This window comes from Populus alba, chromosome 3, assembly GCF_005239225.2.
Source record: "Populus alba chromosome 3, ASM523922v2, whole genome shotgun sequence".
NCBI lineage: Eukaryota > Viridiplantae > Streptophyta > Magnoliopsida > Malpighiales > Salicaceae > Populus > Populus alba.
This window is the reverse complement of record NC_133286.1, coordinates 8792678-8806883: the sequence shown is the minus strand read 5'-3', so window position 1 is coordinate 8806883 and position 14206 is coordinate 8792678. Positions and strand designations below refer to the sequence as shown.

Here is a 14206-nt window from a genome sequence, read left to right as displayed (position 1 = left end):
GACTTGCCAACCATTATTTGCCAATCATTATGATCTACTATTTTATTTTCATTTTAACATTGAAAAGTTCTCCCTTCGCAAATTGCTCCCTCACCTCTTTCTGACCTGCTACTATACATACCCTCAAGTTAACTTTCTAGAGGAAAGGAACATAAACCCGCCCCTCTCTCTAAAAGGAAAGAGAGAGAGTGAGGGCTTTTCAAGATTTTATTGCTGCGAAAGTGAAAAGGTAAGTGAACTTTCAAAACTCATCCAATCCTCCTTCAACCTGATCTCCCTCTCTCATTCCATCCTCCTAAGAATTCTTCATTTCCATTTTGTAATTATATCAAGAAACCACCGAGAGTAAGTTCTTTCATGGATGCAGTCTTTTTAGCACGGTAGGTAAAAGGATAAATAACACAAAATCTTGAAACGGTTTCTCTAGGCTCAGGCTTTAATGCTGTTTTATTGTCCCCGCGGGAGTAAAAGGCTCACCTTAACATTTGTTTGACATTGGGCTTAGTTTGATCTCTCTCAGCAACCAAACAATAGAAGGTCTTCTCTCTGGTTTTTTTTTTTTTTTTTTATTAATGTTGTTGTTGTTGTTGTTGTTTGGAACATATAAATTATTTCCTTTCTGTTGCGTTGTCCATCTCATGATGTGAGACTGATTCCATTTTCTTCTAAATTCAATTCAGAATAAGAGAAAGATGGATGGCGAGGAGAAAGAGCGAGCTTTTGGTAGACGATCAAGTCACAACAGCTTGAGCAGGAGCATAAGCAGGAGCTCGATCAGGGCTGGTTGGAGCATGGAAGACATGTTTTCTGTTGGCAGGGATTCTAGGAGAACTAACCTTGTCGATGAAGATGAAGAGGCTCTAAAATGGGCTGCCATAGAGAAGTTACCAACGTACAATAGATTAAGAACAAGCATCATCCAATCTTTTGTGGAGTCCGAGGTCCAAGGCAACAAGCTGCTGCTGCATAAAGAAGTTGATGTGAGAAAGCTTGACATGAATGAGAGGAAAACTTTTATCGACAAGCTTTTTAAGGTTGCAGAGGAAGACAATGAAAAATTCTTGAAAAAATTCAGACAAAGAGTTGACAAGTAAGTTTCTTATTAATTAATCTCTCATGATATACATATTATAGCCAGATTATTTGCTGTCCCGCTTTCTTTTATGTTATGCATTTGAATCTTCTCATGTTTCGAAGGAAATATGTTTCTGAACCTTGCCATGAATATGTATGATCAACTTTCATAATCTTAATTAAAAGAGATGAAAATTAAATGAACCGTAAAGTTACTATCATATTTAACATATACTATAGTCATACACTTAGTGTAAAATAACAAGAGAGGACGGTTTATCCTTCTGTTTTATTAGTACGTGGCTGTTTAGAAGCACATAAATCAACAGAAGTCGTATATGATTCTTCTCTATAAAGGTACTTCAGAAAATAAGTAAGCAGCAGGGGCGGAACCAAGGGGAGGCAAGAGGGATTCGAGCCTGCAAAACATTTTAATTTTTTTTTATTTAGTATTTAAATATAAAATAAAATAATATTTTTATTTTAAATAAATAAAATTTTTAATAATATATTTTTTTATATTAATTTTGACTTTTCCTATTAAATGTTATTAGCTTTGGCTGTAACAATATTTTTATTTTTTTTAATGGAATCTTAATTTGATAAGCTTGGCCGCACACAACTACCACACATCATTACTTATTCTATTTAATTTTTTTGTTGGTTGACATCTAATTTGTATTTGTTTAGTCATCGGCTTGTCCAACGTAAAAAGCCATGAACAGGATTACAGCAAAGTGTTCGTGAATTCAATATTGTCTTACTAATTAACAAATAGAACCGATCTAGAGTAGAAGTTATGGTTGATTAATTTGAGTTCATCTGGGTTGGTTTAATTTTTTATTTATTTAATATGGATCAATTGATAGTGGAGTTTTGTATTTTATTTTATTTTATTTTATTTTTTAGAAGGTTATCTCAATTTTATAACTTGAATTGTGATTTAGTAGGTTAATCTAAAACTTGACTCGGGGCAGGTTTTTTTTTTTTTTTTTTTTTTTAATTGAATTTTTTTTTTTAATTTTATCTTTTAATATTGAGTTGATTGAAAATAAAACTTTATAATTTTTTTTTTATGAGGACATGCTAGTCTCATGATTAAAGTTGCAAGTTTAATAGATTAATACAGGTTGACATGAATTGTTTTTTTAGGTCTTTATTTTAATTTTTTTTTTTTTTTACAATTCCATCATTCAATATTTAGTTGATTGACAATAAACATCATAATTTATTTTGATTTATTTTTTATGAATTTATTATACTATCTTTATTCAAATCTTGGATTTAACATGTTAACTTAGTTAGTCTGTATCAATTAACTATGTGTAATCTCAAATTCTTTTTAAAAATATCATTATGAATTTTTTTAATAAAACTATATTTTTACTCATTATCTAGTTATCTTTAAATCTATCAAATTAATTTAATAATTTTAAATTAGATCCATATAGTTTTAAATTTTTTTTTCTGAAGTCAGGAATGCCTAAACACTTTTCTTATAGTCAAAGAAAATTGATCCGACCTCTAATCATAGCATGTGCTAATAATATAGTACCCTTGTACCTTTTTAAATATATTTATTTAGTAATAATTTCCTTGTAATTGCAGGGTTGGAATCCGACTCCCAACAATTGAGGTTAGGTTTGAACATTTAACCGTTGAAGCTGATTGTCACATTGGCACCAGAGCCCTTCCCACCCTTCCAAATGCTGCAAGAAACATTGCTGAATCAGTTCTTGGTATGGTTGGGATTAATTTGTCTGAGAGAACAAAGCTCACAATACTCAAAGATGCATACGGGCTTATCAAACCATCAAGGTAAATAGATATTTGAACCACGTAAGACAGTAACCAGCGCTAGCTTGCATGCCTGCCTTCTAAGAAACATCCTTTTCAGCAGTTTGATGAGACCTTTAAATTTTGTTTCTATTACAGGATGGCTCTCTTATTAGGGCCACCATCCTCAGGCAAAACAACGCTTCTGCTGGCTCTAGCAGGAAAGCTGGACCCGAGTCTCAAGGTTCGTGACAAACTAATGCATACGAATGACGTTTGTTTATTCTTCTGGGGTGATTTATAACAAGTTTTTGATAATTATGGACATCAACGATTGTTCAAGCAGGTTAAAGGAGACATAACATATAATGGATATCGACTAGATGAATTTGTGCCACGGAAATCATCAGCATATATCAGCCAAAATGATGCTCACATAGGAGAACTGACTGTGAAAGAAACCTTGGATTTCTCATCAAGGTGTCAGGGGGTCGGGACACGATATGGTAATTAACTAACTAATTATACATCTGAGCGTGCTCAAACAAGTACTTTAATTGAATCAATCATGTCATTCTCATAGATCTCCTAAGTGAACTTGCAAGAAGAGAGAAGGACGCTGGAATATTTCCTGAGGCAGAAGTGGATCTTTTCATGAAGGTAAATGCCAAGCACTAATATTATACGTCTAGCTACAGAGAAAGAGCAAGTTTTCGCCATTCACATTCTAGAAATCACATAAATTTCATCTGTAATGTTCAGGCAACTGCAATGGAAGGAGTTCAAAGCAGTCTTATTACTGACTACACCCTCAAGGTAAGCTCAAGGAGAATTACCCTAGCCATGGAATTAATATATATTATTGCTTTAGATAATTGGAATTGAAATAACTTGGAGTTGTCTTCATGACTCTTCAAGTTTCTGACGATCTCAAGATCTCTTCTGAAATATTTCTCGTCGTCGCTCGCTCCGTTGACTGACGTCTAATTACCATGATGGTGTAGCTGGGCTGTGCTGTCCCCAACCTTCATTTGTTTTTTTAAGGAAATACTCTACCAACTAATAAGCATTTCGTCCCATTTTCTTTTAAAAAACACGAATGTAGCTGTCATGATACTTGACTTTCTTAGAATAAATGGGCTAATTTACTCTTTGCTTTTATTGTTTCCTTTTGTTTTGTTGTCATGAGACAGATATTAGGACTTGATGTATGCAAGGACACCGTTGTAGGAGATGAAATGATACGAGGAATATCGGGTGGACAGAAAAAGCGAGTGACGACAGGTTTATTATGTTTTTACTAGCTATTTACTTGGAATTATATTATGAATTGCTCTTATGAAATTTTAGGTGCTCGTGTAGCTACTAGCATTTGATGCTTGTTCTTATTGGGAGTTATTTTAATTAATTAATTAATTAATTCAGGAGAGATGATCGTTGGGCCCACGAAGACACTATTCATGGATGAGATATCTACCGGTCTGGACAGCTCCACAACATACCAAATAGTGAAGTGCTTGCAGCATATTGTGCACTACACTGAGGCTACAGTCATGGTGTCCCTGCTCCAGCCTGCTCCTGAGACGTTTGATCTCTTTGATGATATCATCTTTTTATCCGAAGGCCAGATTGTGTACCAGGGCCCACGAGAGCACATCCTTGCTTTCTTTGAGAGCTGTGGGTTCCGCTGCCCTGAGAGAAAGGGCGCTGCTGATTTCTTACAAGAGGTAAGAAACCATTGAAAACGGCCGAGCCTAACGTTTCAGTCTATGAGGCCAGACCTGTAGCCTATCAACACAGACATCTTGTAGTTTGATTAATGATTTGTGACTGCAGGTTACTTCAAAGAAAGACCAAGAGCAGTATTGGGTTGACAGAAGTAAGCCATATAGATGCATAACAGTCCCGGAATTTGCTGAGAGGTTCAAGAGGTTCCATGTGGGCACGAGAATAGAGAGTGAGCTTTCATTGCCATTTGACAAGTCCCGAGGCCACATAGCAGCACTATCATTCTCAAAGTACACAGTTCCGAAAATGGAACTGCTCAAGGCATGCTGGGATAGAGAATGGATTTTGGTTCGGAGAAATGCGTATGTTTATGTAGCCAAGACGGTCCAGCTTATTATCATGGCAATCATAGTGTCAACGCTGTTTATAAAGTCTAAAATGCATACAAGAAATGAAGAAGATGGAGCAGTGTATATTGGTGCTCTTTTGTTTACCATCATCATTAACATCTTCAATGGTTTCGCTGAGCTCACACTTGTAATCAAGAGGCTTCCTGTATTTTACAAGCAAAGAGAACTACAATTCCATCCTGCCTGGACTTTCACCCTTCCAACTTTCTTTCTGCAGCTGCCAATGTCAATAATCGAGTCTCTTGTTTGGGTGTCAATTACGTATTACTCCATTGGTTTGGCACCGGAAGCCAACAGGTAACCACCATAGCCACCATACCAGAATTTCTAAATTAAAGATGCTCTTGCATTGCATGATCATTTGAGTGAGATATCATCCTGCCCTTTTTGCAGGTTTTTCAAGCAACTGCTACTGGTATTTTGCATTCAACAAATGGCTGCGGGCCTCTTTAGGCTTATTGCTGGGGTCTGCAGGACCATGATCATTGCCAACACAGGCGGGGCTCTCACTCTGCTCCTTGTTTTCTTGCTTGGAGGTTTCATCTTACCTAAAGGTTAGAATGAAACAAAAACCTCAAATATAATTTTATTGCACTCAAATGTTAGTCCCCGTCTCAGAGTTCTCAGCAGTTGTTGGGTTTCAATACATTAAATAAGAGTTACTACAATGGTGACAGGTACCATTCCAATTTGGTGGGAATGGGGCTACTGGGTTTCCCCTTTGTCTTATGGCTACAATGCCATAGCTGTGAACGAAATGTTCGCTCCCAGGTGGATGAACAAACTGGTATGATATCATGTCCAACATAATTCTATCTACAGCATCAACCGTCTCAGATTATGAATCAAATATATTAGAGTTACGATTTAAACTTGTTTATAAGAAGTATATTTTGATTGCATTTCAGGCTTCAGACAACGCTACCAGATTAGGCGCAGCAGTGCTCGATAGCTTTGGTGTTTATACTGATAAGAACTGGTATTGGATAGGCACAGCTGCTATTCTAGGTTTTGCTGTTCTGTTCAATGTTCTCTTCACCTTTGCTCTCGAGTACTTTAGCCGTAAGTCATAACATTACATTCTATCAAAATGAATGTTGTGAAATTCTTAACTATTTCCAATTCACTCTTCTTTAAGGTAGCTAATCTTCTCCATGTTTTTGTTTTACACAATAGCTCCTGGAAAGCCACAGGCCATAATCTCTGAGGAAACAACAAAAAAAGGAACCACGTCAAAGAAAGGTTCACTCCCGCAGTCATTAGCCTCTTCCGATGGAAACAACACGAGTAAGGAACCTCAAAAAAAGGATTCCATATTTCAATCTTGTCACTTGTCAGAACTCAATGCTCTCTATAAAATGCTTGAATTCCTTACATGGACTTGCAATATATTAGGTGAAATGGAACTCTTGAGAATGAGCAGCCCATCCAATCCCAGTGGACCAATTAAAAATTCTGACTCAACTCTTGAAGCAGCAAATGGAGTTGCTCCTAAGAGAGGAATGGTCCTCCCTTTCACTCCTCTTTCCATGTCCTTCGAGGATGTGAATTATTTTGTGGACATGCCTCCTGTAAGAATCAGTACCTTCTACTTTCACTCTGCCCCAAACGTCAATTTATAAAATGTTCCATTCATCTTATGGACATGCTACTTATCAACCATAATTCTTGCATAAAGACAATGCTAACTAGAAGCATGGGCTTTTGAAACGAGAGTAGCTAGTATTCATAAAATACCACTCAAACTCCTTCGCTAACTAATTTTAATGAATGGAAACAGGAAATGAAGGAGCAAGGAGTTCCAGAGGATCGGTTGCAGCTGCTTCAAGAAGTAACAGGAGCTTTTAGGCCTGGAGTCCTCACGGCATTAATGGGAGTCAGTGGAGCTGGAAAGACCACACTGATGGATGTTTTGGCCGGAAGAAAGACTGGTGGATACGTTGACGGTGATATTAGAATTTCCGGGTTCCCCAAGAAGCAGGAAACGTTTGCAAGAATTTCTGGGTATTGCGAACAGAATGATATCCACTCTCCTCAAGTCACTGTTAAAGAATCATTGATTTATTCAGCATTTCTTCGTCTCCCTAAAGAAGTCGATAAACAAGAAAAGATGGTAAATTTGTTACGTTCCAGACTTCAACTAATCATAATTAAAATCTGAGGTGATAGTTTACGAGCTAAATTAAAGGTGGGATTTATCTTTTCAGAATTTTGTGGATGAAGTGGCGGAATTGGTTGAGCTGGACAATCTCAAGGACGCTATAGTTGGGCTTCCAGGAATTACAGGGTTGTCCACAGAACAGAGAAAGAGATTAACAATAGCAGTGGAGCTGGTTGCTAATCCCTCCATCATTTTCATGGATGAACCAACATCTGGTCTTGATGCAAGGGCAGCTGCCATTGTTATGAGGACTGTGAGAAACACCGTGGATACTGGAAGAACAGTTGTCTGTACGATTCATCAACCTAGCATTGACATCTTTGAAGCCTTTGATGAATTGTTATTAATGAAGAGGGGAGGACAGGTAATATACTCTGGAACATTGGGTCGAAATTCTCGCAAGATCATTGAGTACTTTGAGGTAATTTAATCTCCCTATGATTTTATCGATCCAATAATTAATAAAAATGTTTTTCATAATCTGATATCACGGGTATTGACATCTTACAGGCCATTCACGGAGTCCCTAAAATAAAAGAACAGTACAATCCGGCAACATGGATGCTAGAAGTGAGTTCAGCTGCAGTTGAGGTCCGGCTTGGAATGGACTTTGCAGAACACTACAAATGTTCATCTTTGTATCAGTATGTCAAGTGACAAGTACATGAGAATTATTTGCTTATTTTTATATGCTAAATTATGAGGTTTAAACTCAATCCATGTTTCCTTATGAGCAGGAGAAACAAGGCTTTGGTGAAGGAGTTGAGCAAGCAAAAGCCAGAAGCAAAAGACCTTTATTTTGCCACTCGGTATTCGGAATCAATATGGGGACAGTTCAAATCTTGCCTCTGGAAGCAGTGGTGGACATATTGGAGAACTCCTGATTATAACCTTGTTAGATGCATCTTTACCTTGCTTTGTGCTCTTATGGTTGGTAGCATATTCTGGAAGATTGGGACTAGAAGGTCAGTTGTCTAGTGCGTACTCCGGCAAAGAACTCTTAACATATTCATGATCAGTAGGCTAAATTAAAATTTGTTTACGTTGTATGATCATCATTCAGGGAGAGCTCAAGTGATCTGTCTATGATTATCGGTGCCATGTATTCTTCTGTCTTGTTTGTTGGTATTAACAACTGCCAAACAGTACAACCGGTGGTAGCTGTTGAAAGAACGGTGTTTTACCGAGAAAAAGCAGCCGGGATGTATTCTGCATTGCCCTATGCCATTGCACAGGTGAGTCGATCTTGTATCCTTAAAGTTTTTGTACATACATATGTATATAGCAACTTATTAACATCAAATTGACTGACCGGATTCTGTATTATATATATACGTGACATGCATGCAGGTTGTTTGTGAAATACCATACGTATTTGTTCAAGCTGCTTATTATACACTCATTGTATATGCCATGGTGGCCTTTGAATGGACTGCAGTCAAATTCTTCTGGTTCTTCTTCATCAATTTCTTCTCCTTCCTTTACTTCACGTACTACGGAATGATGGCTGTTTCCGTCACCCCAAACCACCAAATAGCAGCCATCTTTGCTGCAACATTCTATTCTCTCTTCAATCTTTTCTCTGGCTTCTTTATACCAAGACCGGTATGTTAAATTTCTAAAGAGTATAATTTTTTTTAATCATTTTCAACTAAGTGTGAGTAATAACACACTTTTGTTACTTTCCGTTTGAGATTTCAGAAAATCCCCAAGTGGTGGGTCTGGTACTATTGGATTTGCCCTGTAGCGTGGACAGTATATGGACTGATTGTGTCCCAATATGGCGATGTTCTGGACACCATTAAAGTTCCTGGTTACGATGATGATCCTCAAATAAAGTTCTATATAAAAGACCATTTTGGGTTTGACCCAGATTTCATGGGGCCGGTTGCTGCGGTATTAATTGGCTTCACAGTCTTCTTTGCATTTTTGTATGCCTTCTGCATACGGACACTGAACTTCCAGGCAAGATAGGCAGCAACATTTGTATGTCAAGCAGAGCTTGGAGATATATAATAGGTAGAAATATTTTATTATTGTATTCAACAATGAAGAAAATCAAAGGGAAGGAAATACTTGAGATAACAAGTTGGAGGTGGCCTTCCATGACTGTTTAGATGACATTTAAGAGGTTGTTCGCTGATGAAAAGTATTTTGCATTTCTTAACTCCAATTTTCTACTTCATTTCTGTCTTTTCTTTTCTTAATAAAAAACGAGAAAACATGCCCTCATGTTTCAAAAATTTCAAAATATTTTTGGAAGTCGTAAAAAAAACTAGAAAGTTGGGGGTGGCAATGCTGCAGAATGTGGATGTGGACCCCAAGAAAAACTGGAACTGGATTGCATCCACAGGACTTCTTGGATTCATCATTCTGTTTCGATGATCTGGTTACCTTCTCGCTCATGTACCTAAACCGGAAGTTTATGTCAGCTTCTGGCAATCTTTCAAGGTTGAATACACAATCTTTTCTTTCATCCTTTGACAAACATCATTAACATTTTAAGAACTCCGTGATTCTTTTTAATAGCTCTTTGAAAACCACAAGTAATGATGTCCGAGGAAGAAGCTAACGAGCGATCTGCCCATGAAAATGTACAGAGAAAAGAAAAAAATCATATTGATCAATGGAAACAAAGCAAGTAAGAAGTTAAAACTCTATGTATTGTCCTTTCCTGTGAAATAACATTTCGAGCAACCAAATTTATTTTATTTCCATATCATTCATCAATTTTGAACCTTAATATAGTGTCTGATTCGTCAAGATTTTCATCCTAGTCTGTGCACCTAATATTAGAATTTCATTTCATGGTAACTATACCTTAACTAGTTAAATGATGGTGAAATAAAGGGTAAGAACTAAGGTTGTTAAAAACACATGAAATATATAATATAAACTTCCAATTTTAAAATCATAAAATCATAATTAAAATATTTTAACTAATTATATATTAAAATTTTTAATCAAATAGTAATTAATAATATAGCACATAATTAAAATAAAAGTGAAATAAATAATATATAAGTCCAGACAACCTTAAAATATTTAATTCAAATAAAAATTTATACATGATTTTAAAAAACTTAAAAATACAATACAATATAATTATGTCCATAGAATTTCATTAACTAAAAATTGACAAACCTAAAACAAACAATCTATTGGTATGTCATGTAAACTAAAATCAGTCTTATTTGCTTTTATCTTTCTCGTTATTCATAAAATATTCATCAAAATTATTATTATATAAAAGATTATTATTGCTACTACTAATATCAGCACTGATATTATAAATATTAGTGTCACTACTAGTACAAACACCACCACCAATATTGTTAACAATATTTAACTTTAAACTCTTTGAATTATTTATATTAACATCATTCTGAATTTCTAAATCATTTTCGGTTACATGACACTTTATTTTAGTGTTGTTAATAAATTTTTTTTATTTTTATCAAATGTAAAATTGAACCAATTTTACTTGATTTTACCGAGTTTGATCGAGGTTAATTAAATTAAACTGAGTTTGACTATTTTTAAATTTTTAACCTGATTTTATTCACTGTAAAATTATAAAATTTCAATAATAATAAACTTACAAGTTTTGACAACCATGATCAAGACAACGCAGCTGGATGTGCTGGCAGGTATAAAAACGGGAGGTTACATTAAAGGCAATGTTATGTTAGAATCTCTGGATTCCCAAGAATCAAGAAAACTTGGCAAGAATTTCAGGTTACTGTGAACAGACTTGGATTTACTCCCCTCAAATCACTGTTGAAGAGCCCCTGATCTATTCAGCATTTATATGACTCCCTAAAGTTGTTACTGACAGAGAGAGAAGATGGTCAGAACCATAAATTATGCATCAAATTTATAGTTTTGAAACTCAGCATAGATTTGAACTTAAAATTATGCCGGTTTAAGATTAAAAAAAAAAAAAAAAAAAACCTAAAATGATCTTGTTAACTTGACGATCTGGTTAATCCGGCAAGACATGCAATTCATAGGGTTTAAACACATGCAAAATCCAGCAGCATGAATGCTAGAAGCAAGCTCAGCTGCAGTTGAAGTTTGCTTAGGAATTGATTTCACTGAGCATTACAGATCATCATCCTTGTAACTCTAACCGTATATCATAGATTATAATGATTTCCAACGAGCCCCCATGAGATGTGATATGATGATAAAAAATTTGAGATTTGCATAATAGATTTTAAGTTCGAGTCAGGACATGTATTTTTTTTATAAAAGCTTAGAATAGAAACTAAAGTTTTACTCATTCACCTGAACGTCATAAGTAATAATGAGCTTAATTAATACGGCTTATAGAAAAAAAAAAAAGAAACTAGTGTTTTATAAATTCTAAAATTACAGTTATAAATTATAGAGAGAATTATAATTTGATAAATTTTGAATGTATATAATTGTATGCCAGTATAATACAAAATTGGTTAAATAATAAACTAATAAAACCCAAATTAAATAAATGTATAAAACCTCATTAAGAAAAGTAATCCTAAAATAATAAGGAAAAAAAAATCTTAAACTATAATTTACAAGGCATGTAAATTTTAGTTAGATATAACTGTCAGATTAAAATTTACACCTATTTTCATCAACATACTAAATGTTTATTTTTAGATTTTTTTTTTTTAGTTAAGTCTTCCAGATTTATTTTTAGATTCGGACATATCAATTTAATCTCCCTACTAAATGTTTCACATCACATGTGTAAAGCCATTTTTGGTATGTCCTGAGTTTCATGGGGCCAATTGTTGTGATATTGGTAGCTTTTGTACTTTTATAGCCCTTGCCTTTGCATTCTGCATTAAAAAAAAAAAAAAAAAAAAAAAAAAAAAAAAAAAAAAAACCCAACCTCTTAACTACCAGCAAAGATTAGTATATAATTCAAAAACTATAATTAAGTACCTATTCGAGGGGATGGTGTTTACGGAATTAACTAGTGGTTTTTTATTAGTTATTTTATGGGTTAATTCAAAAAATTATTTAAAGTTATTTTTAAAGTAATTTTTATTTTTAAAGTTATCCCATAACTAAGATAAGTAAAAACTTAAAAAAACCTGATCAATCCATATAACTCAAGACTTGGCTCTTTAATCAAGTCAATTCCTAGATCGAATCTAATAATTATATGATATTTAGTATAACAAAAGGTATAATGAAGACAAACATTAAAGGAATTATAAAAAGAATTAAATTAATTATGGTTATAAAATAATTAGTTACAAACAAAATATGAATATTTTCACGAACAAGAATTTATATAGAAATAAATATACCTAAACAACTATAATAAAAATAATTAAATTAACTATGTTCAACCATGATGGACCTCCAACAAATATAACTATTTAATACTAAGTTATTGATTTCATAATTTAAATACAATCATAAAAGGCATGACTAATAGTTTTTTTATAATAAATATCTACATTATAGCTTTCAATTTCGACCTTTCTTATAATTTCACTAATTCTCAGTTTAATTATAATTGCATCCTCACCAAGGAACATATACTCATTCTTTGGTCTTCATCCGAGACAACAGACAACTCATTTTATTGATATCCATCCGAGACAATAGACTACTTTTACATTTCCTATTTTCATGGAAGAACTTTTGATTTTTACACTTAATACACGAATATATATATATATATATGGTATCATCTTTAAAAATATACAAACTGATTTATAATCAATCATCCATAATTATATATGTCTAGTAAATTAAAATAACATAAGAGAATATCATTAATTCATGATTAATTTAATAATCTAATTAACCCACAACAACTTAATAATTTTATAATCCAAGATCATCTGCGTAACTAACACTTAACAAATGCATCAACCAAATAAATCCATAAAAAGTTACTTTCAATTAATTTAATTAAATTATCTTATTATGTAAAAAAAAAAAAAATTATACTCAATGGAGAATTACACACACAACCAATTAATAAGTTAACAATATAAATAAATATTAACAAGCATAAATAAGATTCTAATATTAATTTAATAATTTAACCTAAATCACACACAACTGAATAAAATACCAACATGTTTAAAAATATATATAACTTAAAAATAATCATTACAACACATCAACATACATTTTAACCAAAAAGATAACATGGATTATAAAATTATTTTATTCCGCTGTGACGGGAGATAGCATGCCACAGAACGTTGGAGTTGTATATTTTATTCCGCTGTCTTTAACATCACGTGGAGGCCCAAACTATGGCAGTTGGCTTGTTTAAATGAGGTTTTTAAATCAAAAATATTATTTTAATATTTGAATAATGACTTGGGATTAAAAAAGAAAAAAAAAACCTAAAACTCTTCAAAAACTAATTTTCAATAAAATAGTAAAGTTTCTTAAATCGATGAGAAATAAATAAAACTAATTAGAAATTAGAAACCAGCAGAAACTTTTTTTCTCTTTTGGCATGCTCATTCTAGCCTAGGAGTCCATGCATATTTGGGGTCCCAGCAACCAATATGTTCAGGAAAATGAGTCGCCCATTCACAAAAACCAACAGCACTAACGTGTTTAATGATTTAATCTGTGCTTATTATTGAAGGAGGACAGACAATTTGAACTTGATTAATTATTGGATTCATTATATTAAAAAAAAAATCCATCATCCAAGGAACAAAAATTAGTCTTTTTTAATTTTAAAAGATAGCTTCACTTGTTAGATTTTAGATTTATTTCTTAATAATTATGAATTTGAAGTTTCTCATGAAATTAATTAAAATCTAAACAAATTAATTCAAACACCCATCTTAAATAAAATAAAAATTAATCTCTTTTGTTCTCTTTGAAGGGAACAAGGAGTCCAAGTTCTCTCTCAACTATGATTGACGGAAATTAGCTCCACCTGGTCTCTCTCCCTCTCTCGATGTAATGCATGGACCACCATAACTTTTAAAGATGAATTTATAATTGATAAAATCAGCAGTGGACACTCAACTTCAATTTCCGGTCTCAAATCTTCCTTTTCTTTCGTTAAATCACCATT

General features: G+C 33.5%; 1 protein-coding gene across 1 annotated transcript; it reads left to right on the top strand.

Moving 5' to 3' along the window:
- The first annotated feature begins 692 nt into the window (after positions 1-692).
- LOC118037953 (ABC transporter G family member 29) lies at positions 693-9212 on the top strand. The gene is made up of 21 exons (XM_035044141.2): positions 693-1090; positions 2683-2892; positions 3010-3094; positions 3197-3356; positions 3434-3510; positions 3613-3666; positions 4044-4134; positions 4276-4577; positions 4687-5285; positions 5382-5542; positions 5666-5775; positions 5897-6050; positions 6165-6275; positions 6384-6559; positions 6769-7101; positions 7196-7570; positions 7660-7793; positions 7887-8114; positions 8213-8384; positions 8500-8754; positions 8851-9212. Exons 1-21 carry the CDS (start codon positions 693-695, stop codon positions 9121-9123), a joined length of 4458 nt encoding a protein of 1485 aa, XP_034900032.1. The 3' UTR covers positions 9124-9212.
- The last annotated feature ends 4994 nt before the right edge of the window (positions 9213-14206 follow it).